Below are 25,569 nucleotides of genomic sequence, written 5' to 3'. Positions count from 1 at the left end.
AGGCTCTTGGGAAGCTCCAGGCGCGGTGTCCTGAGGCAGAGCAGGCGGGGGCCCTGGGCGGGCCAGGCCTCTGTGGGCCTTGACAGATTTTATTTCTGTCGCTTGCTTTGGTATAATGCCTTGTTGCTTTGGAAGAGTGGATTCAAGTCAGGATTATGTGTACATTTTACATTGGGATTATTTCATTATAGTTAAAGCAGGGTGGTTGGTTCTGGTTTTTGTCTTGGGCATTTTGGGGTGTTCCACTGAAAGCCCCCTCCCCCCACCTGCATTCGGTTGCCCTTCGCTGGAAGAGCGAGAGTGCTGTGCATGTCCCAATCTCTTCTCCAAAACAGACCTGTCTCAAGTCGGCGGGGGACACTCTTGCCAGGTAGACACTTTGTCACAGTTGTGAGCTGAAGTAACTGCTTGACTATGGGCATTTCTTCACCAGAGCCTTGAAAGCCTTTGCCTTCCACCTGCAGAGCGGCTGCTTCTTAGATGTTCCCTATGGCCACAATGCCCTAGTGGGTGGGATTAGTGGCCCCTTCAAGTTGATCCTGGGTGGTGCATGCTGTAGAGTGCACACATGGGTGGAAGGGATGGGGCAGATTACAGCATAAATATGTGAACTAACTCCACTTTTATTAAAAAAAGGAAAAATATGTACCCAAATTTAAACAGTGGTTCCCTGTGGATAGAAAGATCAGGGGTTAAAAATTATGGAGAATAAAGTCGATATTTAGTACCGTTAACAATCTGCTTTTTTTTTTTTTGTATATTCTTTAAAATTACACATATTAGAAAAATGCACAGCTCTCTTCTCCCCAAGGCCCCAGGTTGCTTCTGCTTTCGGGGTCAAAGCAGGCCGTGGGCTCGGCTACCTGCTGTCACAAGGTGCAGGCACTCTGGCCGGAGCTCAGGTCCAGTCTGCACATTCACGTCCGAACCCCACGTGGCAGCTCAGTGAGGCTTCCTCACACCTGGCTTTCCTAGTCATCTGTGAAGTCCTTCCAGGGTAGAAGTGAGGACTTAGAAAGCCCTTGGTGACCTGTGGGTCCATGCCAGTCAGAGGTCGCCTGAGCCCCGCTGCCCACCTGCCTCCCAGCTCTGTTGGCTCTGCACGTTATCCCAGACTTGCCACCATAGTGTCTCCTACCTCCTCGTACTGGAGCCCAGGCACGGTCTCCCCTGTTCTTTCACTTGGCTCCTGTCCAGGTCAGGAGCTGCCTTTGGTCAAAGGATGTGTCCTGAAACTCATGGAGGAGAAAAAAAACTTCTTACTAGTATGGACCTGGCTATTGTTATTTAAACGCACACTCAGACTGAAAGCGTTCAATTTCTACTGCTGGTTTCTTGGTTTTGTTTTTTCTGAGTTTTTATCTAGGGGGTGGGGCTCTCTCTTTATTTGGTGCTGCCTGTCTGCTTTCTTCGCAAAGCAGGTGCCGCTTCAACTGTCTTGCGTTGCCCATCCTTGAAGGAACTCAGGCTTTATAATTCTACTGCAGTTCTCACACATGGCCACCAGGTGGCGTGGTACCCTCAGAACTGTGCCTTAGACAGACCCTCCTTCCCACCTGCCCTCTTCTGAGGATTGGGGGGTAGCGTTTGCCCAGATGGCTGCCCATACCCTTTATTTGCCCTCATGCAAACAAGTTCTCTGCCAGCACCAAAGATTGCTATTTTGAGCTACTTTATTTAAGAAGAAGAAAACATCGTTTAATACATTTTAGCTCTCTGCTTCTTAACTTCTGTGCCTGTTTTAAGGTTTTTTTGCGTTTTTCTCCTTCTGGGAGTGGTGTGAGCATGCCCAAACATGAAGTTTACCTGTAGCAAGGCCACTGAGATGTTTGCCACACAGCAGCCTCTTCCTCAACACTGACTTCAGATACCAGGCTGGACTGCATGGGGTCCTTGCCTTCAAGGAGGGTCTGCTTCAGGTGGGGGTCCCTGGGTGGGCTGCTCAGCACGGGGCTCCCTCTGCCCCAGCCTGCTTTGCCCACTGCAGGGTGGGTCGCCATGTTACTGAAAGTAACATGCCAGGAGGTGGGTGAGGGCGTCTCTGCTTCAGTGGCAGAGTTGACATGGCGGGCTCCCTGTGTGGGCTTCTTGTCTGGAAGGCAGTGTTTGTGGCATTTTGGGCTTTGTTTTTCTTCTTTCTCTGTAAGCTCTCTGGGATCAGCATGGTTTAGATGGCTGGAGTCCCCAGCGAGGAGGGGGAGAAACAAGTCCCAGCCCTTATTTGCCTTTGTGAGAGATATTGGGACCTACTGTCTCTTAATTAGGCTAGGATTTACCTGGGAAGCGATAAAGAAAAGGATCCACTTTGTTTTCTCTTCCAGCCTCTAAATTCAGGGCCTTTTGAAAACCCACATCCTGTCACCAGGAGCCTCTGGGCTCGGGATTTCCTCACGAGCCCAAGGGTGGCGGTGGCTTGGGCTGAACTCCACCAGCCCAGCTCCACCAGGGCCTAGAGCTGCTAGTGGTACTGCTCTCTACTCTCTATTCTATCCTGAAGTAAATTACTTAGGAAGTTTGGTTCCCATGTGGATTACCAAGGTTGTATTTTTTTTATTTTTATTTTTTTTAAGAAAAAGTGAGAATTAAAGGTGGTATACAATTGTTTTTTCACGAAGGAAAAAATTAAACTGAAAAACGTGTTGGGATCCTGCATTAGATCCTAGAGGCACGAAGCTTTCAAGGTGTGTATGTGTGTATCTTCCGCTCATGGCTGCATCCCCAGCACCTGGCACCTGGTGGATCTCCCACTGCCTGTATTCCATCTTGCTCTTCCCAGCCTCTGTACCCTGGGTGTGGCCAAACCCCTCAGCAATGTCCAGGCTTGGCTGAGGAGTTGCCAACTGGGCCATACTTCCCTCGAGGGTCTCCATCTGCACTGACTGCAGGTTGGTTCACCTGAGGGGAGTCTCTCGGCACTGAGACCTCCCAGTACTTGAGCATCTCTTTCACTGAAGAGGGTTGGGGCATGCTTCCTCCATGAATCTGGTGCAGCCTGAAGTAGATGACCCTGGTCAACATTCTAGCGAGAGGAGATACTTGCTCTGAAACCAGTGTGGTTTGCTGATGTGAAGAATCACAGTGTGGCCCAGATTCTTGGAGTGGGGTGGAGATGACGCCTGCTGGGTGGAGGAGCTCGGTCCACGTTGAGACAGTGCTGGCCCTAGTGTGGGAGGCCCTTCTTAGGGAGTGAATGAGTATGCACTCGGCCGCCGGCCGCCCTGCGCCACCCCCCACCCCACCCCCGGTTTTCACAACAGCCATAGGCTGTGGAGGAGGAACAGGGATGTCCTTGTGGCAAGGGTGGTGCTATCTGGCAGCTGGCAGGGGAGATGGGGCACACAGACAAGTGGCATGGGGCAGTTTCTGCTTGGTAAAGGGTGACCTGCCAGTATACCATGTGCTTGGCCTTGCCCGCCACCCCCCTCCCTTCATGGAGTCCTGACGCCCTGACACCTTCTCAGGCCTGCCCCCTACTTCTTGGCAGCAGGCCTGGGTCTGCTGGACGCTCATGTGGGTCAGTCGGGAACCTGAGTCTACCCACATCCAGGGCACTGTGGGCAGGGAGAGTCTTGCTCACCGCCCCACCAGGGCCTCTGCTCCAGTGTGAAGCCCCCTTCTCCTTGGCAGCCGGGGCAGTAATGGTCTCTGGTCATGTGTTGTCTCCCCCATCCCGAGTGTCTTATCTTTTGCCCTCAGGATTTCCTGCTCCAGGATTTCCTTCTGAAGAAATTAGAAAGGGATTGATCTCCTAGTACTTCACAGCAGAACCACTTAGACAGCAGAGTCCAGGCATGCGCCTTGCTGGGAGGAGGAGTTGCCTTAGTAGAGGCTGCTCTGGGAGGTCTGGAAGGGAGGGGACAGAACCCCAGATGTGTGGGATGCGTACCCTGCTACCCAGGTTACCGTTTCTCTCCCAGTTGCCTGGGGGAGGGGAAACCTGAAGCTGTGTTTCCAGAGACATCAGAAGGGGCTTCTAGGTCTGACTCTGTCGAAGTGTGCCCCATTTTGAAACAGCAGCCTTGGAGCTTGACCCCATGGCCCTCCTGGGCCACGCTGCTCTTTGCAGTGTTGACTCCCACTTGAGGAAGGCCCCTTCCATTGTGTGAGATGCCCTGTGGACTGGCTTATTCCAGGCTTTAAGGAGGTGCCAAAATCCTGCTGGAAAGCCAGCCCTGTTCCTTCCACTGCTGTCCTTTGTCCTGAGTCATCATTGGATTTATGATGATGGAGCCCTTGGGGTAGGGAGGGATCTGCCAGCTGGCTGGCCAGGCAGCACACAGCTGGACCCCCAGATGCCCAGGCAAGGCTGCTGCCCCCTGAGCTCTGTGACCCTACCCAGTTCCTTCGATTCCTAGATCTTAGAGTTGAAAGATCTCGGACTCTCCTGCGGTGGGATCCTGTGCTCAGTAGCCCTGTGGCCTCTGCTGGGGTTGCTTGCACCTCACAAGGCTGGCTTCCTTCTGTAGCCTGCCCTCAGCACCCCTGTATCCACTGTCCTATACCTTTCTCACCTTGCCTGGCATGCCTTGGAGACATAGTTGCCAGTGGCATGGCTCTATTCAGTTATGTGCCCCAGAGATGATCTGAGGAGTAGGGAGGCAGACACAGACAATGTGTGTGCTGCAGCAGGGGCTTGGCCTCCTCACTGGCCACACGTTCTGTGCTGGGCACATTCCTGCAGGGCCTTTGCACGTGCTATTCCGTCTGCCTGGGTGCTCTTTAAAACTGCATACCCTACCCACTCCCTGTGGGAATGTGAACCAGAAGTGGGCAGAGCCTCCTGTTCTATTCACTGTTGTATCCTGGTGCCCAGCCCTGGCATCCAGAAGGCTCCCTTGGGATGTGCTGACCGAGTGAGCAGTGAGTGTTCTGATGGGAGCCTCAGAGCGCTCTTTGTGTGGGTCCTGCCCTTGTCCCACCATGTGTTGTTTTTGTTTTTTTTTGTGTGTGTGAGGAAGACCAGCACTGAACTAACATCCGATGCCAATCCTCCTCTTTTTTTGCTGAGGAAGACTGGCCCTGGGCTAACATCTGTGTCCATCTTCCCCTACTTTATATGGGACGCCGCCAGAGCGTGGCTTAACAGGTGGTGCGTCGGTTTGCGCCCGGGATCCGAACCTGCGAACCCCAGGCCGCCGCAGCAGAGCTCGCGCACTTAACCGCTTGGGTCACCAGGCCGGCCCCCGGCCCACCATCTGTTGAGGGTCCTCAGACTGACATCCTCAGTGGGCCGGCTGCCTCCTGGGACCTGGGTCACATGTCCTTGCCTGGGCCGTCTCTCCCAGGGAGCTGGTGCCAGGCCGTGTCAGGAGCACCTTTCTCTTCAGAGTGAGATTTGAGAGAGGAGTGTCAGAAGAGCTGTCAGGGGCCCTGACTGGCTTCTCTCCTTAGTGGCAAGGAAAGGATCACCGTAGGCCCAGCCCTCTTTGACCTTCCTGCTGGCTTCCTGTCAAGTTGACCCCAGCAGCCAGTGAGGCTGGGGTGATGCTGGGCCATGGCCCAGGAGTCCCTTCGCCCACATGCCTAGGCACCCAGCAGCCCTCACGGGCACGGCTTCCCCCCACCCCACCCCCAGGATGTGTTCGAGATGCGCTTTGCCAAGATGCCGGACGAACCTGAGGAGCCTGTGCTGGCTGTGTCTTCCCCTGCTGTGCCACCACCCACCAAGGTTGCGGCCCCGCCCTCATCCAGTGACAGCAGCAGTGATAGCTCCTCTGACAGTGACAGCTCAACTGATGACTCCGAGGAGGAGCGAGCCCAGCGGCTGGCAGAGCTCCAGGAGCAGGTGAGGGCACAGGTAGCCCCATTCCCAGTGCCCCCAGAATCCATGGACTGGGGTCGTCTCCCCACAGGTCTCCATAAGGTGGTTTTGGCTCTACCCACTGGTCCCCTTGTGCTAGGTCACGGGCGTTTTGAACATATACATATGTGCACTGTGGGTATGGAGGCAGGGAGACATGGCTGTTCTCTGGGCCGAGGCGAGACTGCTGGATCTCGATCCTTCCAGTTTCTGGAAGGAGGGGGCTGAGCCAGGATGTCTGTCTTTCCTGGGGCTGCTTGGTTGCTCTTCTCCCTACAAGCTGGCCTTCAGGCTGTTAGTGACCCGTGTGTCTGTGCGCTCCTGCCTGGCCTCCTAGGGACCCTCCTGCTGGGCCCGGGATGGCCTTGGGGCTCAACATCTGTCTGCTTGGGTGGCTCCTTTGGCGAGGACACTGGCCACCCTTGGAGTCCAGGGTCTGGGTGGGCGTGAGCACTTTGGCAGTCTGATGGGATGGCAGGTCTCAAAGCTGAGGCCTAGTCCCCTCCCCTGCCTCCCTCATCCACATCCTGGCAGTCCTCGCAGAGACCAGGGTGACAGGCACATGTCCTGCCTGTCTTCTCCCCAGCTCAAAGCCGTGCACGAGCAGCTTGCAGCCCTCTCGCAGCCCCAGCAGAACAAACCAAAGAAAAAGGAGAAAGATAAGAAGGAAAAGAAAAAAGAAAAGCACAGAAAGAAGGAGGAAGTGGAGGAGAGTAAGAAAAGCAAAGCCAAGGAGCTGCCTCCCAAAAAGACCAAGAAAAACAACAGCGGCAGCAGCAACGCAAGGTCTGTGCCTCCTGAGAACGACCGGGTGGGCCCCGCCCACCATGCTGGGTGGGGAGGCTGCCTCTGTGCCTCTTTCTCGGGTGAGCCTTGCGCTCACCGTGTTTGGCAGGGGAGGGAGGATAGCAGGTAGTGTGGTTCAGGTGGCCAGGACAGGCCACAGCAGTGCTGTGTCCCTGGGAAGGCATCACCAGCATCTCTGGTTTCCTGTGAAGACGAGGCAGGTGGGGTGTGGAAGCCTCCCCAAGCCCCACATGGAGGAATGGGTGCCCAGCTTCGCCAGGGAACCCGTTCCTGACGGTGTCTGTATTGTCCCTTCATAGCAAGAAGGAGGCGGCTCCCATGAAGAGCAAGCCCCCTCCCGCATATGAGTCAGAGGAGGAGGACAAGTGCAAGCCCATGTCGTACGAGGAGAAGCGGCAGCTCAGCCTGGACATCAACAAGCTGCCTGGCGAGAAGTTGGGCCGCGTGGTGCACATTATCCAATCGCGGGAGCCTTCGCTCAAGAACTCCAACCCTGACGAGATCGAGATCGACTTCGAGACCCTGAAGCCGTCCACCCTGCGGGAACTGGAGCGCTACGTCACCTCCTGTTTGCGGAAGAAAAGGAAACCTCAAGGTGCTCTTGGGCCCCCTGGGGCAGGGTGGGGTGTTCCCAGTCCCAGCCAAGGGAGGGTGCTGGGCAGGTGGACTGAGCTGTTTCCTCTTGCCTTCCAGACTCAGCTCTCCCCATCTGCAGGCTTTTTTTCCAGTTATAAAATCTGTGTCCTAGACATAGAAACCTCTGGAGGGTTGTGACATCGCACTCGACCCTGGGCTGTTGGTGCCTTTCTCGCGCTCTCTGCCTAGTGGCTGTCTGGGGTCCACCTGGACCTCGGTGTCCTAAGCCTTGCTCTAAGCAGCAGCTTCTTTCATCCTCAGCTGCCTGCTGCTGAGTCTTCCCCAAAAGCTATCCCTCCTCTTTGGGGCCTCTGAGGGGCATGGCCAGGAAGAAAGGCCTTAGGTGGGCACTGTGCCTACATGCTGTCCTCCTTCAGCTCTGCGTGGTCCTCTCTCTACAGCAGTCTCCCAGGCAGCTCTTCTATGTTATAAATGCCTTGTCTTGGCTTATAGTTTTTGTCTTAAGACCAATAGGACTTAGGATCCACATCAGGGTGTGGCACACAGCCTTTGTCCCAGCCTGGACTGACTCCTGGGGGTCTTGAGCCCCCCTCCCCAGGGCCCTGGACAGTGATACTCCACCCTGGGGTCTGCACACTGAGGTGTTGGGAGACCGCGGGGCTCTTTCCATGTCTTACTTTGTCTCTGGCTTTCGTGTCCCCTTTGGGTTCTCCTCACCCACTGCCAGAAAAGTAGCTAAGGGAGTCCAAGCCCAGTAGTTTGTCGTGTTGGGGAATTCCCTCCTGCCTTGTCTCTTACTCCTTGATGAAGCCTGCAGAGGGTGTTCTGAAAGATTGGAGGGACCTTGAAACTCCAGCATAAGCCAGGTTTTTGGCTGTCATGCAATAGGTTAAGCACCTTACTGCTGGGAAATGTGGGGTCCGTTGGATCTGGGACGATCACAGCTGGCTGTTAGGAGCAGGCCTCTGGCTCACAAGGCACGGACTCCCCACTGGCCCTTCCTCTGGGCGGTTGGGGTTTTGCCTGTGGCTAACAGCAGCCCTCTGGGTCGGGGCCCTGCCTGATGGAGTCACTGTTGCTTTATTGTAGCCGAGAAAGTTGACATGATTGCCGGCTCCTCCAAGATGAAGGGCTTTTCATCCTCGGAGTCTGAGAGCACCAGCGAGTCCAGCTCCTCTGATAGCGAAGACTCTGAAACAGGTTAGGCCTCTTATTGGCGTCTTGTCACACTCCTGCCTATGCTCAGCACTGCTCGGTCCTGTGTCCAGGTGCTAGAGCAGTCATAAGAACTGGCTGGGCCCTCCCACCTATCCGTCTACCCAGCCACAATGTTAACACTAACTGGTACGGTGTCCCCCCCATTGCCTGGGCTAGGGGGAGGATGAGTGACAGAGCGTGGTGGTGTGGATCTTAGTGTGACGCTGTCCAGCCCCACAGTCTTCCCTGCATCACGGTCGCATGCAGCGTGGCCTTTCCAGGTGATGTGCTTCAGCAGATGTGGAGCAGCCTACTCTTGGCCCTGCTGTCACCTGGGCTCAGGGCACTGCCATCCTCCCCAGAGTGTGCTCACTGCTGTGTTGGCTGCCCCTAACTCTGCACGCACTTGGACACATCCTGTACCTCTAACAGTCCCTTCTCTCCATGCTGTGTGGGCCTGCACATGTGTCCCTAGTGCCTTGGCAGACCCCATTGCCCACCTGAGCAGCAGCTTTGGTGTGGAAGGTGGGGGCAGGTGGAGATGCTAGGAGCTGCACAGTGGTGGGGAGGGAGGCCCTTCCTTCAGATGTGTGCTTTCCTGATTGTTCTCAGGGAAGCAGATACTCAGACTGACCCAGAGGAGAGGCTAGGAAAGAAGCCTGGCCAACAACCCTTTGTGTGAGGTGTAGCTGGTGTTTGTGTCTGGGGGAGCAGGGTGGCCCCTGGGCAGGTCTTGTTCCATCGGCTGAGCATACCATCTGCAGACTGCCCAAGAGGTAGCCCAAGGCCTCGGGCACGCCCCTCCAGACAAGCTGCCACTATGTATATCCACAGTGGAAAGTGTTTGGGAAACAAAGACTCCCAGTATGTTCTTTCATGGACCTATCCTGTGTCTGTTAGTTTATTCTAACTGGAAATAAATGATAAGCCCTGCTTAATCAGGTCATGTAAATAATGTGACCTAATGGGACCTTGGAAGTTTGAGGATCACTTAGAGCAGCTGGGAAGAATGACGCAGCTCCAAGGCGTGTGCTTGCCCAGGTCCTCATGTGGGCTCAGCCACCTCTGTCCAGGGGACCCTGGGGCCTGTCTCTATTTCCTCTTCCTTTTACAGTGAGGGCACCAGGCTTCCCAGGTGACTGGGGGGCTCACCTTGGAGTGAGTTAGGGCGTCTCCAGGCTTCCAGATGCTCTGGACTACCTTATTTTCAATGGGCCCAAATGAGATGAAGTTCATTAAGCCATATTCTGTATCTCTTGAGTTCCTGCTGTGAACAGTTTGCTGGGGCCTCATCACCAGCCTTTGCTCTCTTTTTCTTGTTTCCTAACCAGCACTCCCCTGTTGCTTTTTTATCCAATAGCCAGCAGAGGGCGCTGTGCCCCCACCTGCAGGGCCCACCGCCCTCAGCAGGGTGAATGGCTATATTCTTGGGCCCAGTTAGCATTCCTGGTGGCACTGCTGACTTCTCCTTTTGGGTGCCAGCCGTGCCCCGGATTTGCCTGTGCACTGGGGTTTTGTATCTCCTGTGTTTTCTAGCAGGCTGCTTCTGCTAGGGCCTTTTGTCTAAGGATCTGAGCGACTGAAAGAAAACCCCACAGGCTGAAATTGTCAGGGGACCTGATTATTAAAACAGCATGGCTTGGCCTAGTGGGAACTGCTCTGGCCTCAGCGTGACACCTTGGGGCTGTGACCATCACATCCTAATGTCCTGATTGTGAGTCTCTGACTGTATAGTTTGTCACTGGCCCCTCAGCTCCTCTCCAGGGTGCGTTTGCTCCTCAGCGCCCTGCACCCCGCCTGCTGTGGGGCGGCTGTGACGGCATTTCCAGCAGCTCTTTGCTGCTGCTGAGATTTTTTTTCACATTTTTCCCTCTTTTAAAGAAAGTGGAAAGATTGTGCAACAAGTAATCTGAGAGTCCTGGGAACAGCTGTCCTGGCGGGAAGGAGGGTGAGATTTACAGTCTCGGAGCTGCCGACCTGCAGGCTCCCAGGCTCCAGTGATCTGGCCCTGGCGGCTCCCTTGGCTGCCTCCAGCTCATCCCTCTTCCCAGGCGCCCTCCCCATCTTGGGTTTTGCGGGCCTCCCTTTTGTCTTAGTGGTCCTGGCTTTTGCTTTGCCGTCTGTGCACTGGAGAGCTCTATCATGGGCCGGCTGGGTGCCTCAGCTCTCAGGAGGGACCCACTCCGTAGGTTTGTGCCATGTGGCTCAGGCACTATGGATCCCAAAGCGGGAGCCTATGCCCCTACACCACTGCATGTTGTGGCCATCCCTCATCCCATCCTGAACAGGAAACTGCACTCACTTCCTGGGTACCTCCTCCAGCAGCTGTTCATGCTGGGTCCGTGGAGCCAGACAGCCCCGGTTTCTGTGACCAGTTACAGGCAGTTCTGCCTTGGAGTAGGGAAGGGTGGGGGCGCTGAAGATATTTCCCTTGCACTTTTGGGGCTTAATTGTTTTGCCCTCCATGTTCTTGTGTTTCCACTTGGATTGGAGCCGAAATTCCTGAAAGGGCCTATTTTTGTTATATGTACCAAGGGTCAGTTTTGCCGACACAGCCCCGAGACATGAATCACCAAAAGAAACCGAACGGAGGCACTCAAGTGGGCTAGAAGGGGAGGTATGTGGACCCCTCCTCTGGCTGCGGTCTGTAGTCAAGGATGCTGTGGACTGCTCCAACCACGGGCTGGTCCTTGGGGCCGGGCTACAGTTCAGGGAGGTGGTGCACCCACAGATTCTTTCCTGGCTCAGTCCCAGGACACTACGTGTTCCTCCCCCCGCCCAGGAGCAGCAGCACTGTCAGTCAGTCCCACCACATCCTCTGAACCCAGCTATTACTTGGGTTGTGGTCTTTAGTTGATATCCCATTCTGGCTAAAGTCTAGATCTGCTTGAGAGCTCAGTATTAGGAGGGAGGGTACAAGTGCCATTTCCCGCTGCTCCTAAGGTATCTGTCGACCTCAGCTGGGCAGGCGGAGGCTGGTGCCCTGGTTCTCCCCTTTCCACTGCTGTCTCAGGTGGGCTGTGGACAGAGCTGTGGCCTCCGTCACCAGTGCTGGGATCATGTCTGCTTTGCTCGTGGAGCCAGGGATGTCCTAAGACTCTTCTGTCCAGCTTTCACCCCATCACATTGCTGATGTCTTGCTCTTGTCAGATGCCACAGGTCATTCTGGACGGAGGTGGACACAAAGCGTGTGTTCTGAGGAGCACCCCCCACCCCCAGCTACCTGGGCTGGGACACGGGTTCAGGGAGGTGTGGGGTGATTCTCTTGGACTTGGGCCTGGTCTTGTAGTTGCAGTGGGTGCACACTCTAGCTATTTTAGTGTCCTGGTTTTCTTTTCCCAGGGTTAGAGCATGTGGGTGTTTCTTAGCTCTAGGGGAAAAAGGAATGCTTGATATTTTGGAAAGATTTGAGCTAGAAAGTGCAGACAAAGGCCATGGGGCGTTCTTCCCAGACAGCCAGCCTCAGCTTCCGACCCCCAGGGTCTTTGAGGGACTTAGTTCCAGTCCCATCTTGGGGCCTGCTGCTGCCTGCTCCAAGGGTGTGGGGCCTGCTCTCGGGAAGGGGTAAGGCCCCTGGCAGGGGTGGGGGTGGGAAGAGGCCTGGAGAATGGAGCTGTAGCCATCTGCGTGCACCCCCAGGTGACCCCTCACATACCTACACACACAGGGGTCGCAGCTGGAGGGATTCTGGGGCTTCACAGGGGAGGGAAAGCCTTGTGGAATGTGCCCTGAATGAAGTGGGCGGGTTTTTCCCACGCGCACGCCTGCGCATTATGGGAGTGCAGTATTGGTTGCATCCATGGCTCTAGCAGAGGCGTCTGCTCTGCTGTGTGGGTGGGAACCAGTCCCATGCCCCTCCTCAGTCAAGGGGGTCGCATTTGACGCCCTGGAAAAAGGAAAGGATGACTTTCCTCCTTGGCCTATTTTATTTTTTTCTGTCCTTAACAGTGTATGTAACTGGTTTCTCCTTTTATAATTTGCTTTTTGTTTCTTGGGGTTTGTAGGAATGCAGAGACGAGGCCATTAGCTGGAGTTGCTGTACTCCAGACCGCCTTTCTTGGGGGCTTTTCTTAGCTCTACCCAAGCTCTGAGGAAGGGCCAGCATCACCTCCCTGAGACAGACAAGGTGCAGAAAAGCAGACCGAGGGAGGGGTGTGTGTAGGGGTGGTGATAAGCTCAGAGTCATGGGTGCCTGAGGGCATGTCACTCCAGGCTAGTCTTCAGGAGTGACATCGGCAAGTATGACAGGCAGGGGCACCGCTGCCTCAAAGACCAGTAAAGGAAGCGCCAGTGTGCGTGCACTCAGGGCACACGTGGAACTCGTTACTGGAAGCAGTTCTGTCTAGAAGCACACACAGGCCTGGGGCGGTTTTGGAGACATCCACGTGTGCTGCATCCACAGCCCTTCTGAGGGGAAGGTGGGTCTTGCCCCGCCCACGTCTGGCCAGGCAGAAGGTAGGGTCCTAGTCTCGGGCCCCGTTCTCTCGGGCCCTGTTAGCAAGCAAGTCACAGGAGGCTGGCTTGGTCTGCAGTTCTTCTGTTCTTGTGACTTGAACGGTACATTTCACACCATTTCTCTCACACTGGTTTCTCTCTCCCTCTATGTAGGTCCTGCCTAATCATTGGACACGGACTCTTAATAAAACGGTCTTCAGTTCCAGATTCCTTCCCAGCAAGCTATAGCTTAAGTCCATTTTCTTCCGTGAAAGGGACAGGACTCCATCGAGTTATGGAATTCCTCAGAGCCCTGGGCCTGTCCCCAGGGTGGATTAGTCATGTCCAGAGCACACGCCTAATCCCGCCTCCGGGAAGGCTGCCTCCTGTGTAAAGACTGCCTGCCTGTCCCGCCCAGCCTCCCTGGTCGTTGGGGTCATGTGGGTGGCAGGTGATGACAGTCCCCCCCGCACACGCATACGTGTGCTGCTGCTCTGTGTGCAAGGCCCCATCACAGTGTGTGTTCTTTTTTCATCCCTCCCTCATTTTCTGGGATTCTGGATCCTAACTGCTTCCCTCCTGGACCTTGCAGTGACATTAGCCCAGGGAAGATCTCATTCAGCATAAGGAAGAGCTCTCACATCTAGAGCTTTCCCAAGTGAGGAGCAGGGGCTTTAGAGGTGAGGCCAGCTGGGCCCGAAAGCTTGGCGGGGCTGTCCCTCAGCAGGCCTGCTCTCTGGTGGCCCGGGAGGCTCCGTGGGGGCTCCGTCGGCCAGAGGCTGTCACCAGCCACAGCTGACTCACAGCCCCGTGGAGTCTTCCTTCCGTTTTCATTGTTCCCATTGTTGCCTGTTGGGCGTTTTCCCAACTTCTTTGGCCTCTTTGCCTAAAGTCACATAGGGTGAGTATGTCCTGGGCTGCCTCCCAGGCCCTCCCAGGTGATTAGAAGCAGGCTGCAGGAGGCAGGAGCTGCCGGGCAGGCCACTGGTGAGAGGCATTTGGGGAGGAGCAGCCATGTCAGCTGACCTCCCTGCCTCTAGTGGAGTTGGGATCTGGGCTAGTGGGCAGGAAAGGGCTCTCCAAACTTGAAGTGCTGGACCCAGTCAGTGGGGAGGCCATCAGAGCTTTCAGGGCCTGCTCCGTGCACATCTCTGAGGGGCATTGCCAGTGCAAGCACCCTCTTACGTCTTCAGTCCCCTAGAATGATCCAGCCACTGGGGTGGAGCAGGCCAGGTTGGCCACAGCATCCAAGCCCTCTGAGAGGCACTCAATAGGCTCTTTTTGCTCTAAAAATAAACATCAGCCCTTTTTTGGTCATGAATCCAGCATCTCAGCAGAAAACTGTCTGACATGAACAGCCCCTAAGGAACAGCATCTGTGTGGCAGGGAGCTTTTTTTCCTTAAGTGTATTTTGTGTGTGCTTCTTCAAGGCTTGGCCATGTCCTGGCATCTTGGAGCCTGCCTTCTCCTGGAGCTGGAAGCAGGCTTGAGGAGGTGCAATTCACCACCCTCAGGCCCTCGGGTGCTAGCTACTGCCTGTGTGGAAACCTGGCACCCCTGCCCCAGCTCTTTGGGGTCTTGGGTTGAAGCTGCTGTAACTGCCCCCAGTCGCCCTTGGCCTTGATGAGTCATAGCCTCCCCAGAGCCTCCAGGGCCTGCACTGATGCTTAGCAGTTCCTAGGCTGCTCCCTGATCCTCTGCCGGCGACTTGTAGTCAAGCTCTGTTTACCAAACAGACTATTTTGAGCTGCCCTTTGGCCTGTGCCTGATGTGTTCCCAGTGCAACTCGAGCCTGGCTGGGGCCAGGGGGCTTCGTGCCCAGAGATTCCCACAGGACAGTTGGGAGGCTGCTGGCATTGTCTTTCTGGGAAGAGTCTGTTGTCTTGGAACAAATGGCAGCCTGGATTCCCACAGTGTCAGCCTATGTGACGTCTCACACGCGTGCACACAGACTGTAGCCACAGGCCGGCTCTCCTGCACGATCCTTGCACGCTTGTTGTCCAGGGATCCTGTCCTCCTTGCCTGTGGGGCTTCCATCTGGCAGAGAACTTGATCTTTAGATGCAAATTGTCACCTGTGCCTGGTGCCCCAGGAACAGAGCAGAGAGAGCAGTGCCCATTCCTTACTGGCAGCCTCTTGTGTGCGGGCAGTGGGAGGTGCCAGTCAGGCCTTGACGTACCGCCTGGGCTGTGGGGCCTCAGGGGCTGCGGTAGGAGGGGTGGGAGGCCCAGGCATCCGCTGGCGCTGAGGCTCCCAAGTCAATTCAGGTGAGGGGCGCTGCGCCTCTGCCCTGCTCTTGTCTTCCATCCTGTCTCCTTCCCTTGAGTTGGGGGAGTGGGGGGCGTGGGAGGAATCAGTGTTTTAATCAGATATTTCAAAAACGTTTTAATTCTTTGTACAATTACCATCCTATGTAAAAATGAAACTTGTGTTGAGTTCAAGATTTTCATGGAATAAAGATCACAGAGTACTTGAGGCCATCTTCATGTAACCCTTTCTAGAGAGTTTTGTGTGGGAGTGTCTTGGGGCTGGTGTGTCATGAAGTTGTGCACTTCCTGTCTTGTCTTCCTATCGGTAACTCTGGCACAGGCCACGGGGGTCAGATGCGACTGCCCCGAACTGCTCCAGCACCCCTTGGTCCCCACCGCTGGCGATCCAGTCCTCTGGTTCTGGGAATCTGCTTTTCACCTCTACCCTCTCCCACCCTAGGCCTGCCCCACCCGGCACTTCCCTGGAGCCTTGGGATACTCCCAGTGATCTTTCCAAGGCAGCCGAGATCTGCTCCCTGGAACCCCCAGGGCCCCATTTGCACTTGGTCCCCACAAGTTCTCATGTGGTCCTCTCTGCTCCAGGCCTACGGGGAGATAGTGCTCAGAGCCACCGTCCCTCTTTTATGGTGGAAAAAACAGTGCTTCCCCCAAAGCCACAAAGTGACAGCCGCCTCTGGTCCTGCACAGCCTTCTCCCCATGACGTACTGTCTTCTGCTGGTCATACTTTTCCCACCAGCCCCCTTCTTCCCCCAGTTCCCCACCACCACCACCAAATACCACCACCGCCACCAGGCCCCCTGAAGGCATGCCCAGCATGCCAGCAGCTGCCTCCAGCCTCCTTCAAGCTGCAGTTTCTGTTGCTGGAATCCATGCTGGGAGAGGAGACCATCCTGGAGGAACGACCGGGCCTCTTCCTCCCACTCTCTTGGCTCAGCGGCCTCTAGTACCATTCTTTCCGTCAGCACATGCAGGGTCCCTTTGGTTCTGGGTCTCTGGCCTCCCCAGTCCAGTACTCCTCCCCCACCCACAGCTGCCAGATGCCCGATGGCCCTGATCCTGCAAATCACCCAGACTGTCCCCTTCTGTGTGTCTCACCACAGAGTGACCCTCTCACCAGGTTTCATATTGTGACCAAGAGTCCTAAGCCCTGTGCCCTGACATCGTTAGTGTCCAAGTTTGGGGCCGGGCCTAAGGGTCTTGTGTCCCACGTGTCCCCAGTTGCTGCCATTTGTATGAGGACATGTGTCTGTATCTGCTGAGGTCTGTGTTGCTGTCTTGTCTGTTGCATGGAGTGGTGAGGTCTCACAGGGCATGAGGTCCCTGCTCACTGGTCCCTTTTTTGTGGCGTGCTGCACCCTGAGGCTGTGCACCTCACAGAAGCTTAGCACAGCCCTCTCTGAAACAGCCATGAGCTGAGGTAGCCCTGCTTTGGGTAAAACATGTGTTTTCTGACACCAGCAGCAAGAGCTGGGATCCTGGCAAGGAGCTCACGGCATGTCAGGCAAAGCCATGAGGTGCCTTTTGGTGACAGGAATCCAAAAAGCCCCATGGCCCCCACCTCCCACCTGGTGGTTGGCGACTTCATCATTTCCTAGCCCATGACTGCTAGCCGGGCCTCCTGTCCCTCTCTGGGGTTTGCATACCAGTGGTGTTTGGCGGGAGGCATCCAGCTGGCAAAAGTTCCTTAGCATAAACCTCTGGAGTGGGACAGAGGGGGCATGCTGGCTCTTGTGCACTCCTTGCAGAGGCAGGCACACCCTAGTCGTGTCAACGCAGTGGAAGTAACAAGTTATTGGCCCCTGAGGAACCAGGACACATACTGTCTTCCTGCAACACATTGCCTGTGTCCCAACACGGGGACTTCCCTGAGGCCAGTCTCCTGCGAGGAAGGGGAAGTTTGCTGGCAACCTCCTCCTCTGTTGGCCATGGCATTGAGTGCCACCCCCCACGTTGCTCCTGGTCGTCCTGGGGAGGCTGGCCAGCTAGCCTGCTTCCTTCCTTTCTTCCCTCCCCTAAATTGCTCACTCTGTGGCCAGCTGTTGACCCTGGCTGATACCATTGGTCTCTTAACCCAGCTCGCACATCTCTGCTTCCCTCAGGAGGATGGGAAGGAGTGAGCCTCAGAGGGTAGTGCAGTTGGAGGCCACCGTATGGCTACTTTTTGGCTGTTTGACCCGAGACAAGTCCGTTAACTTCTTTGAGCCTCATTTTGCTTATTTGTCAAATGGACATGATCATTTTGGACATCACAGTTGTTCCAGGACTAAGCAGGTTGGGGTACAGATACTCCGTCCTGGTAGTGGCCTCTGACCAACAAGTAGGAGAAGACGTTGGGCAAGGAGGTCTCGGTAGCTCAGCTCCCAGTGCACCAGGTGTCACCCTTAACGGACCTGGTAGTCTGGAGTTTGCAGGGTGGCTTTTCAGGCATGGTCCCCCGTAAGAAAAGCAGCAGCCAGATGGGTAGGTGACCCGACATGTCTTGCCCTCCTCCGTGACCGACTCCCATCCTGGACAGAACCTGGCCATCCTCTCACTGTCAGCGGCCCTTCTCCTGAACTCATCCTCTGTTTTTCCCTCGTTCTGCATCCAAGGCCAGCGCACAGTCTTCTCAGAGCCTCACCACCTTCTCTTTTCCTCCGCAGAGATGGCTCCGAAGTCAAAAAAGAAAGGGCACCCTGGGAGGGAGCAGAAGAAGGTATGTGGTCTTGGGGGAGTCCTCCATCAGGTGAGCAGTGGCCACCTGCCTTGTGGGCTCTAGGGGGACCCTGGGTCTGGCCTGGCTGGGTTCTGCCTGCCTGATGTCAGTATGTCTGTCCACAGCACCATCACCACCACCATCAGCAGATGCAGCAGGCCCCGGCCACCGTTCCCCAGCAGCCCCTGCCAGCACCTCAGCAACCCCCACCACCTCCACCTCCGCAGCAGCAGCCGCCGCCGCCCCCACCACCCCCACCTGCCATGCCACAGCAGGCAGCCCCCACGATGAAGTCCTCACCTCCACCCTTCATCGCTGCCCAGGTGCCCGTCCTGGAGCCACAGCTCCCAGGCAGCGTCTTTGACCCTATTGGCCACTTCACCCAGCCCATCCTGCACCTGCCACAGCCTGAGCTGCCCCCACACCTGCCCCAGCCGCCTGAGCACAGCACTCCTCCTCATCTCAACCAGCATTCGGTGGTCTCTCCTCCAGGTGAGTTGGGGCTGAGCACTCTGGGCAACCCTCAGAAGCCCGCCTCTGTTGTCTTGTCTCTAAATGGGGTCAGCGGCTTCTCAGGGCCAAGACACCCCAGGACAGGCTTTGCAGAGAGTTAGTGCTTTGATACAGAAGATATGCCGTTCTTCTGCTGGGCCAGACATTGTGTGAGATGAAAAAAGATGTGATCCCTCTGCAGCTCCCAGTCGGGGATGGGGGTCGTTGGGGATACACTCATCCCGGAGAGGACATACCTGGGGGATTCAGGGAAGGCCTGCTCTGACACCGGAAGGGCAAGTGTGAAAACGGGAGCAGCTGGAGGGGAGGGAGGAAGGTGGGGGCACAGAGCGCAGTGCAGGATGACACTGGGTGGGGCCCTGATCGTGTAGACCTCCCTGGAAATGGTCCTTTTTCTGGAGTTGGTGGGAAGTCAAGGAGGGTGGGGAGAGGTTGCTGGGTGGAGGAAGACTGGTGGGAGCTGAGGATGGAGCAGAAAGGCCAGGTTGGGGTTCGTGAGCCTCACTGCCACGCTGTTGTGTTCTTACAGCTTTGCACAACGCGCTGCCCCAGCAGCCATCGCGGCCCAGCAACCGAGCTGCTGCCCTGCCCCCCAAGCCTGCCCGGCCCCCAGCCGTGTCACCCGCCCTGGCCCAGCCGCCCCTGCTCCCACAGCCCCCCATGGCTCAGCCCCCCCAAGTGCTGCTGCAGGAGGATGAAGAGCCACCCGCCCCACCCCTCACCTCCATGCAGATGCAGCTCTACCTGCAGCAGCTGCAGAAGGTGCAGCCCCCCACACCATTACTCCCTTCCGTGAAGGTGCAGTCCCAGCCCCCACCCCCTCTGCCGCCCCCTCCCCACCCCTCCGTGCAGCAGCAGCTACAGCAGCAGCAGCCGCCTCCGCCGCCCCCCCAGCCGCAGCCTCCGCCCCCACCGCAGCACCAGCCCCCCCCGCGGCCCATGCACATGCAGCCCATGCAATTCCCCACCCACATCCAGCAGCCCCCGCCACCCCCGGGCCAGCAGCCCCCCCATCCGCCCCCAGGCCAGCAGCCACCCCCGCCGCAGCCAGCCAAGCCTCAGCAAGTCATCCAGCATCACCCGTCACCCCGGCACCACAAGTCAGACCCCTACTCAACCGGTAAGTCCTCACCTCTCCTGGGCTCTGGGGCACCTGGTGCTGGGTCCAGAGTTTTGTCCTCAAGCAGCCAGACGGGTCAGCATGTGCTTCAGGCTGAGATGGCTCAGAGCCGAGTGTCAAAGGCTGTGGTTTGGTTGGAGAGAGGTGGCTGAAAGGGGATGTTGGTGCTTCGTGCAGTGTCTCTATCAGGTGTCTGTCTTGCTTGCAAGCTGAGATGACCGAGAAGGCGGCCCCTGCCAGCCCTTCTCTTGGAACTCACAGTCAAGAGCGTTACAATGCATCATGATCCCTGCTAGGTGGGGAAGCCAGGACCCCAGGGGAGGCACCCAGTCTGCCTCTGGGAGTCCACGCAGGCTTCCTGGAGGAGCAGACCAGAGGATGAGCCAGAACTAGTTTAACAAACAGTAGTGAGATCCAGGCCGAGCCAGGGGCAGGTCTGGGCAGTGGGGGGCTGTTTTGGGAACCTGCAGGAACAGGTGCTCTGCTTTTGGTGTCGTGAGACCCACCTGGTGGAGCCAGGACCTTGTTGGGGAGATTTGGGCTGAAGCTGAAAGGTACTTTGGGGCCGGTCCTGGAACGGTTGCCTGTCTCCAACCTGACCCAGGCTACCCTTTTTCCTTCGACAGCATTGGTCACGCCGTGCCCTCTTGCCTTTCCTGGGGATTTGTTTCCTGAGTGTCTGTGACCAGGACGTCCTGATTGGCCCTGGTGGGGGAATGTTTTAGTTGATGCCTCGTGGTGTAGTGATGCGCGAGGGTCAGGGTTGAGGTTCCTGGACTTGGCAGTGTAGACTATGCAGCCTGGCCTGGGGGTGCAGTGGGTGCTGCCTGCAAACTGAACAACAAGGCCATTGACTTTAGGCCCTGACTGCTCCTCAACCCAGCAAAAGCTACCAGGGGCAAAGAGGATTGCTGCACGCCCTGAGTGAGAACAGCTGGCTGTCATCCCTGGGTAAGACTGGTGCTGATCTCGGCAGCCAGCAGCTGTGCCCGTTCCCATCCCTGAGCAAGACCAGGCTTTCCTATGGGGGGCAGTGATGGGCAGATGCCTTTAGAAGAGCCAGCACTCAGGATCAGCCAGGTCCCCTCTGGCCACCTGTGCTGGAAGTTGCCCAGCCCACCTCCCCCTGAGCTCCTGCGGCCTGGTATGGGTCACAGGGAGTGATGTGGTTGGAGTCCAGCTGGGGGCTTTGGGCCAAAGGCCAAGTTGTCTGAGTCCCAAGGAAGCTCAGCAGGCATCCCTGGGCACCCGGCCAGCTTGTAGGCACAACCTCTGAGCTTGGGTCTCCCCTGCAGGTGCTGGTGGATGAAGCCACCAGCAGGCAGGTGATTCTTACAGTTCATAGGCCTGAGAGCCTGCCATTGCCCAGGTCAGCCCCAAGGGAGCCACCCAGACTGTCGCAGTCCTGTGCCTGAAAATCGCTGGCAGGTCTGGACTCATGCTGCCTAGCACCAAGGCCACAAAACCAGCCACATAGTGCTGGGGGCCAAGGCTCAGGGACAGGCTGGTCCTCACCGCCATGTCATCTCCAATCAGCTATTTTGCCTTTTAGGGTTAGGAGTGAGTTCTGGCTCTAGACAAGGGAACAGGGGGTCCACCACACCTGAGGCATTGTGGTTTACTCCTGGCCCATGAAAATGGGCACCTCTGGCCATGGGGCCCACGGAGGGCCCAAGGGTGTCTGTGCTGTTAGACAGTGGCTGGAAGCAGGCCTGGAGGTTGATGGAAGGGCTGGCACGCAGAGCCCAGGTTAGGTTGTTCAGCGTGAGGGTATGAGGCAGGACCAGGAGCAGAGGTGCTGCAGAGATGGGGCTTTCTCTTGTGGACAAGTGTGGCTTGTCCCATGCTAAGCCGGTCAAGATGTGGCAGAAATGCAGGCGGGAGGGCAGGAGGGTGCCCCATGCTGCTGTGGGTGGCAGAGTGGAGGGCAAGACTTGGTGGTTGCTCCAGCTGCCTGGTCCTGAGGTGCCAGCCCGCTGTGACCTAGGGCTGTTTCCTCACCCGTGAGGCTGTGGTGTTAGGCGTAAGTGCTTTGACAGGCCTTTCCCAGGGGCCAGTAGTGGGGCTTTCTGGGCTCTTGCCCTGCGCTGAGTGCTTGGTCCCTGTGGCTGCCTGGGTCTCCCCAGGCTTTGGTTGGATGAAAGTGAGTGGGCTGGCCCACTTGCTGCAAGAGCCAGGAGCTCAGGACCTGTTCTGCCAGTTCTGCTGTGGTGCAGGCTAGTTCCAGGCTTCCCCCTTGTGTGGGCTCATTGGCTGAGTTGTGTGGGGAGGGTCTTGGGTTCCAGGTAGGCAGGCCAAGCCACCCAGGGACAACTGGGAGCCGAGGTTTCTTTTGCCCTATGAAGTATTTAACGAGGCCCTTGTATTTAACAAGGCCGTGCTGTAGAACTATCTGGAGAGCTTTTAAAAAGTATTGAGGCCCAGACCCCACCCAGGACCAAATGTATCAGGACCTGCACCTCAGAAAGCTTCCTGAGGGTCCTGACCCACAAGGGCATCACACACCAGGACTGAGCCCACGGCTCCCCAAAGCCCTGCTGCACCCTGAGCTCGGGGCCTGACTGAGCAGGCCTTCGGGGCCCTGGCCAGGCCCAGGGCCAGCACCTCCACACCAGTCCCACTGACAGGCTCCTTGTCCCCTCTCCTAGGTCACCTCCGCGAAGCCCCCTCCCCGCTTATGATACATTCCCCCCAGATGCCTCAGTTCCAGAGCCTGACACACCAGTCGCCACCCCAGCAAAACGTCCAGCCGAAGAAGCAGGTAAAGGGCAGGGCTGGGCCACGGCCCCAGGGCCAGGCGCGGGCCGGGGCCAGGGCCGCCCACCTGCCTCACCGGCTGCCGTGCCTGTGCCATCCCAGGAGCTGCGCACGTCCTCTGTGGTCCAGCCCCAGCCCCTGGTGGTGGTGAAGGAGGAGAAGATGCACTCACCCATTATCCGCAGTGAGCCCTTCAGCCCCTCGCTGCGGCCGGAGCCCCCCAAGCATCCAGAGAACATCAAGGCCCCAGTCCACCTGCCCCAGCGTGAGTGCCCTCTCCGCCCCCAGCTGGGGCTGAGGCCCCCAGGCCTGCGTTGGACATGAGCTTTCTGTGGGCCAGTTGACCGTGCCCCACTGAGGTGGGGTGGGCCCAGGCCCACGAGCTGTTTCTGTTCCAGGGCCTGAGATGAAGCCTGTGGACGTTGGGAGGCCAGTGATCCGGCCCCCTGAGCAGAATGCACCCCCACCAGGGGCCTCTGACAAGGACAAACAGAAACAGGAGCCGAAGACACCAGTTGCACCCAAAAAGGTAGAGACAGTGGGCCCATGAGTGCTCCTCACCCCCACCCCAGGGAAGTGCCTGAGGCAGGTCTTCTTCCCTGCCATGCCCTCAGGCTTTAGGACTTGCAGGGGGGAGTCCAGACAGAGCAGGGCCCCTCACCCACCACGTGGTGTCTCTGCTTCACAGGACCTAAAAATCAAGAATATGGGTTCCTGGGCTAGCCTGGTGCAGAAGCATCCCACCACCCCGTCCTCCACAGCCAAGTCCTCGAGTGACAGCTTTGAGCAGTTCCGCCGTGCTGCCCGAGAGAAGGAGGAGCGCGAGAAGGCCCTGAAGGCGCAGGCCGAGCACGCAGAGAAGGAGAAGGAGCGGCTGCGACAGGAGCGCATGAGGTGGGCGTGGGCTCCGGGCAGGGGCACGGTGGCTCTCGGGGACTGCACCGGCCGCCAGGCTGACCAGGAACCCTGCTCTGCTCAGGAGCCGAGAGGATGAGGACGCGCTAGAGCAGGCGCGGCGAGCCCACGAAGAGGTACGCCGGCGCCAGGAGCAGCAGCAGCAGCAGCGGCAGGAGCAGCAGCAGCAGCAGCAGCAACAGGCAGCTGCCGTGGCCGCCGCCGCCGCCCCCCAGCCCCAGAGCTCCCAGCCCCAGTCCATGCTGGACCAGCAGAGGGAGTTGGCCCGAAAGCGGGAGCAGGAGCGAAGACGCCGGGAAGCAGTGAGTGGGGGGACTCTGGTGTGGACCACTGGGCAGGGGTCCACTTCTGGAGGAGCTGGGAATGGGGACCTTGAACCCAGAGAGGGGTAGAGGGGTGGTCACTTTGTGAGAGGTGGGTGCTCAGGGCAGGGCTTCTGCTTGTCTGCACAGTGCTGGCCTCTGGGCCTCGGAGGTGGCTCAGGCCCAGTGCTGGGAGGTTTCAGGGTGTGAGCCCTGAGGGAAGGGCCGATGCTGGAGGTGAGGGGCAGTGGGGAGATATGGGAGCCAGAGCAAGGGCAGGACACTGGGTCTCACTCCTTCCCACTCTCCTCTCCCCTCCAGATGGCAGCTACCATTGACATGAATTTCCAGAGTGACCTATTGTCAATATTTGAAGAAAATCTTTTCTGAGAGCACCTCGGTGACTTCTGACTTTGATTTTCTGGCGAAACATTGACTCTCCATAGTGTTAGGGGCAGCAGTGGAAGCGGTAGCAGTGGCAAGGGGGTGTCTCCGGGCCTGGCCCTCCTGCATGCTACGCCCGGGGCAGGCCTAATGGGCAGCTGAGGATTGCAGAGCCTGTCTGCCTTACAGCCAGCCGGACATCCCGCCACCCCTCAGGACGTCAGCCCAGAGCACGCCTCACCACGAGCAAGTGCCGGCCAGACCCAAGCCCGCGTCCCTGCGTGCAGGGTAGAGGCCCTTCTCTCCGCCAAATGTCTACACAGTATACACAGGACATTGTTGCTGCCGCCACCGTGACTGGTTTTCTGTCCCCAAGAACATGACGATTGTGACATTCTGCCCGCCGGGAGTCCTTCCCTATACCCCAGCCACCACCACCCGCTCCCAGGAGACCAGGGCAGGCCCACGTGAGCTGGAGGCAGGCCAAGGCGCCGGCTCACCCCCTTGCTGGCACTGACTTTGCCTTGAACAGACCCCACCCCTCCCCTCCCCCCACAAGCCTTTAATCGAGAGCCGCTCTCTGTAAGTGTTCGCTTGTGCAAAAGGGAATAGTGCCGTGGAGGTGTGTGTGTGTCCATGGCAATCCGGAGTGAGGTGACTGTCACACACGTGTGTGGGCCAGCCTCACCCAGCGAGTGAGGCCACCAACCAAAGTCAGTTCCTTCCCACCTGTGTTTCTGGGTTTTTTTCCTATATATATATTTTTTGTTGGATTCTATTTTATTTTTAATTCTCTCTTTTCCTCCAGACACAATGGCACTGCTTATCTCCAAAATGGTGTGATCGTCTCCTCGTTGAGCGGCGGCTGCCACCGCGCCGTGGGTAGTGTGTGACCGTGGCTGTACTGTGTAGTGAAACATAGTTGGCATATCTTTATTTGAAGTTTGTTGGTGACTCCACCGAACTGGTGTAAAAAAATCAGAAAAAAAATAACCCAGAAAAAAACAATACAAAACACACAAAACACAAAAAAAACTGCCTATATTTTACTTATTTTCAAACTTTATTAGTCTATTTTTAATTATAAAACCAGAAAACTGTGTTTTCTTTTTCCTTTTTCCCCCTTATTTGTTGGCTGCTTGTTTGTTTTTTAACGTCACATCTGTTTGAGTTGTTTTTACCAGGAAAGGAAGGGCCAGGGCCCAAGGTGGGTGCTAGGGGACGGGGCCACAGGCCGAGGCAGAAGCTCCCCGCCCAGCACCCAGCCCGACCAGCCAGCTGCCCTTTCCCCCACTGTTTTGTTAATTTTATAATTGGAGCCCTTGGTGAGGTTACACGTGCCATGAGAACCCACTCTACACCACGATGCTGGTGCCTCAGTGTCGGCCAAACTTGGGAGTCACTGACTGGTTTGACTTTCCTACGGTGAATATGCATTTGGTCTGTACTGATCATGGAATAAACACATCTCTCTTTTTTAATGCTGGCGTCTCCCTGACATTTCTTTGTGAACCACCCGTTGCCTAGGCTAGGCCCAGGGGCCCCCTGGACCCCAGACCACCTCTATACAAGAACTACCACCAGGGGCCACCTAGCCCTTTCCTGTGGCCTATCCCTGCCGTCCCTGGGCAGGAGCTGCCACCCCGAGCTGAGCTGTGATAGGGAGCCCAGGTACCCGTTCTTCCTGTGGACCCTGGCGTCCTAGGTGGGTAGCTCCAGCAGAACCTGGCCAACTCCAGGCAGTGTTCTTCCCCTTTGCCCCCTCTGTCCTGGTCCC

General features: G+C 57.0%; 1 protein-coding gene across 1 annotated transcript in view; it reads left to right on the top strand.

The window, feature by feature from the left end:
- BRD4 (bromodomain containing 4) overlaps positions 1-25,273 on the top strand; it is an 84,641-nt gene extending 59,368 nt beyond the window's left edge. The window contains exons 8-20 of the mRNA XM_058563576.1: positions 5,576-5,785; positions 6,387-6,586; positions 6,907-7,202; positions 8,294-8,404; positions 17,749-17,801; positions 17,927-18,293; positions 18,844-19,434; positions 22,083-22,195; positions 22,294-22,456; positions 22,590-22,720; positions 22,880-23,085; positions 23,171-23,408; positions 23,730-25,273. Coding sequence (XP_058419559.1) covers positions 5,576-5,785; positions 6,387-6,586; positions 6,907-7,202; positions 8,294-8,404; positions 17,749-17,801; positions 17,927-18,293; positions 18,844-19,434; positions 22,083-22,195; positions 22,294-22,456; positions 22,590-22,720; positions 22,880-23,085; positions 23,171-23,408; positions 23,730-23,798 — 2,748 coding nt within the window. The 3' untranslated portion in view covers positions 23,799-25,273. The remainder of the gene's footprint in view (positions 1-5,575; positions 5,786-6,386; positions 6,587-6,906; positions 7,203-8,293; positions 8,405-17,748; positions 17,802-17,926; positions 18,294-18,843; positions 19,435-22,082; positions 22,196-22,293; positions 22,457-22,589; positions 22,721-22,879; positions 23,086-23,170; positions 23,409-23,729) is intronic.
- The last annotated feature ends 296 nt before the right edge of the window (positions 25,274-25,569 follow it).

This window comes from Diceros bicornis, chromosome 20 (assembly GCF_020826845.1).
Source record: "Diceros bicornis minor isolate mBicDic1 chromosome 20, mDicBic1.mat.cur, whole genome shotgun sequence".
In the NCBI taxonomy this organism is placed as follows: domain Eukaryota; kingdom Metazoa; phylum Chordata; class Mammalia; order Perissodactyla; family Rhinocerotidae; genus Diceros; species Diceros bicornis.
Note: the sequence above shows the minus strand (reverse complement) of the source record. Positions and strands in the feature narration are given on the sequence as shown.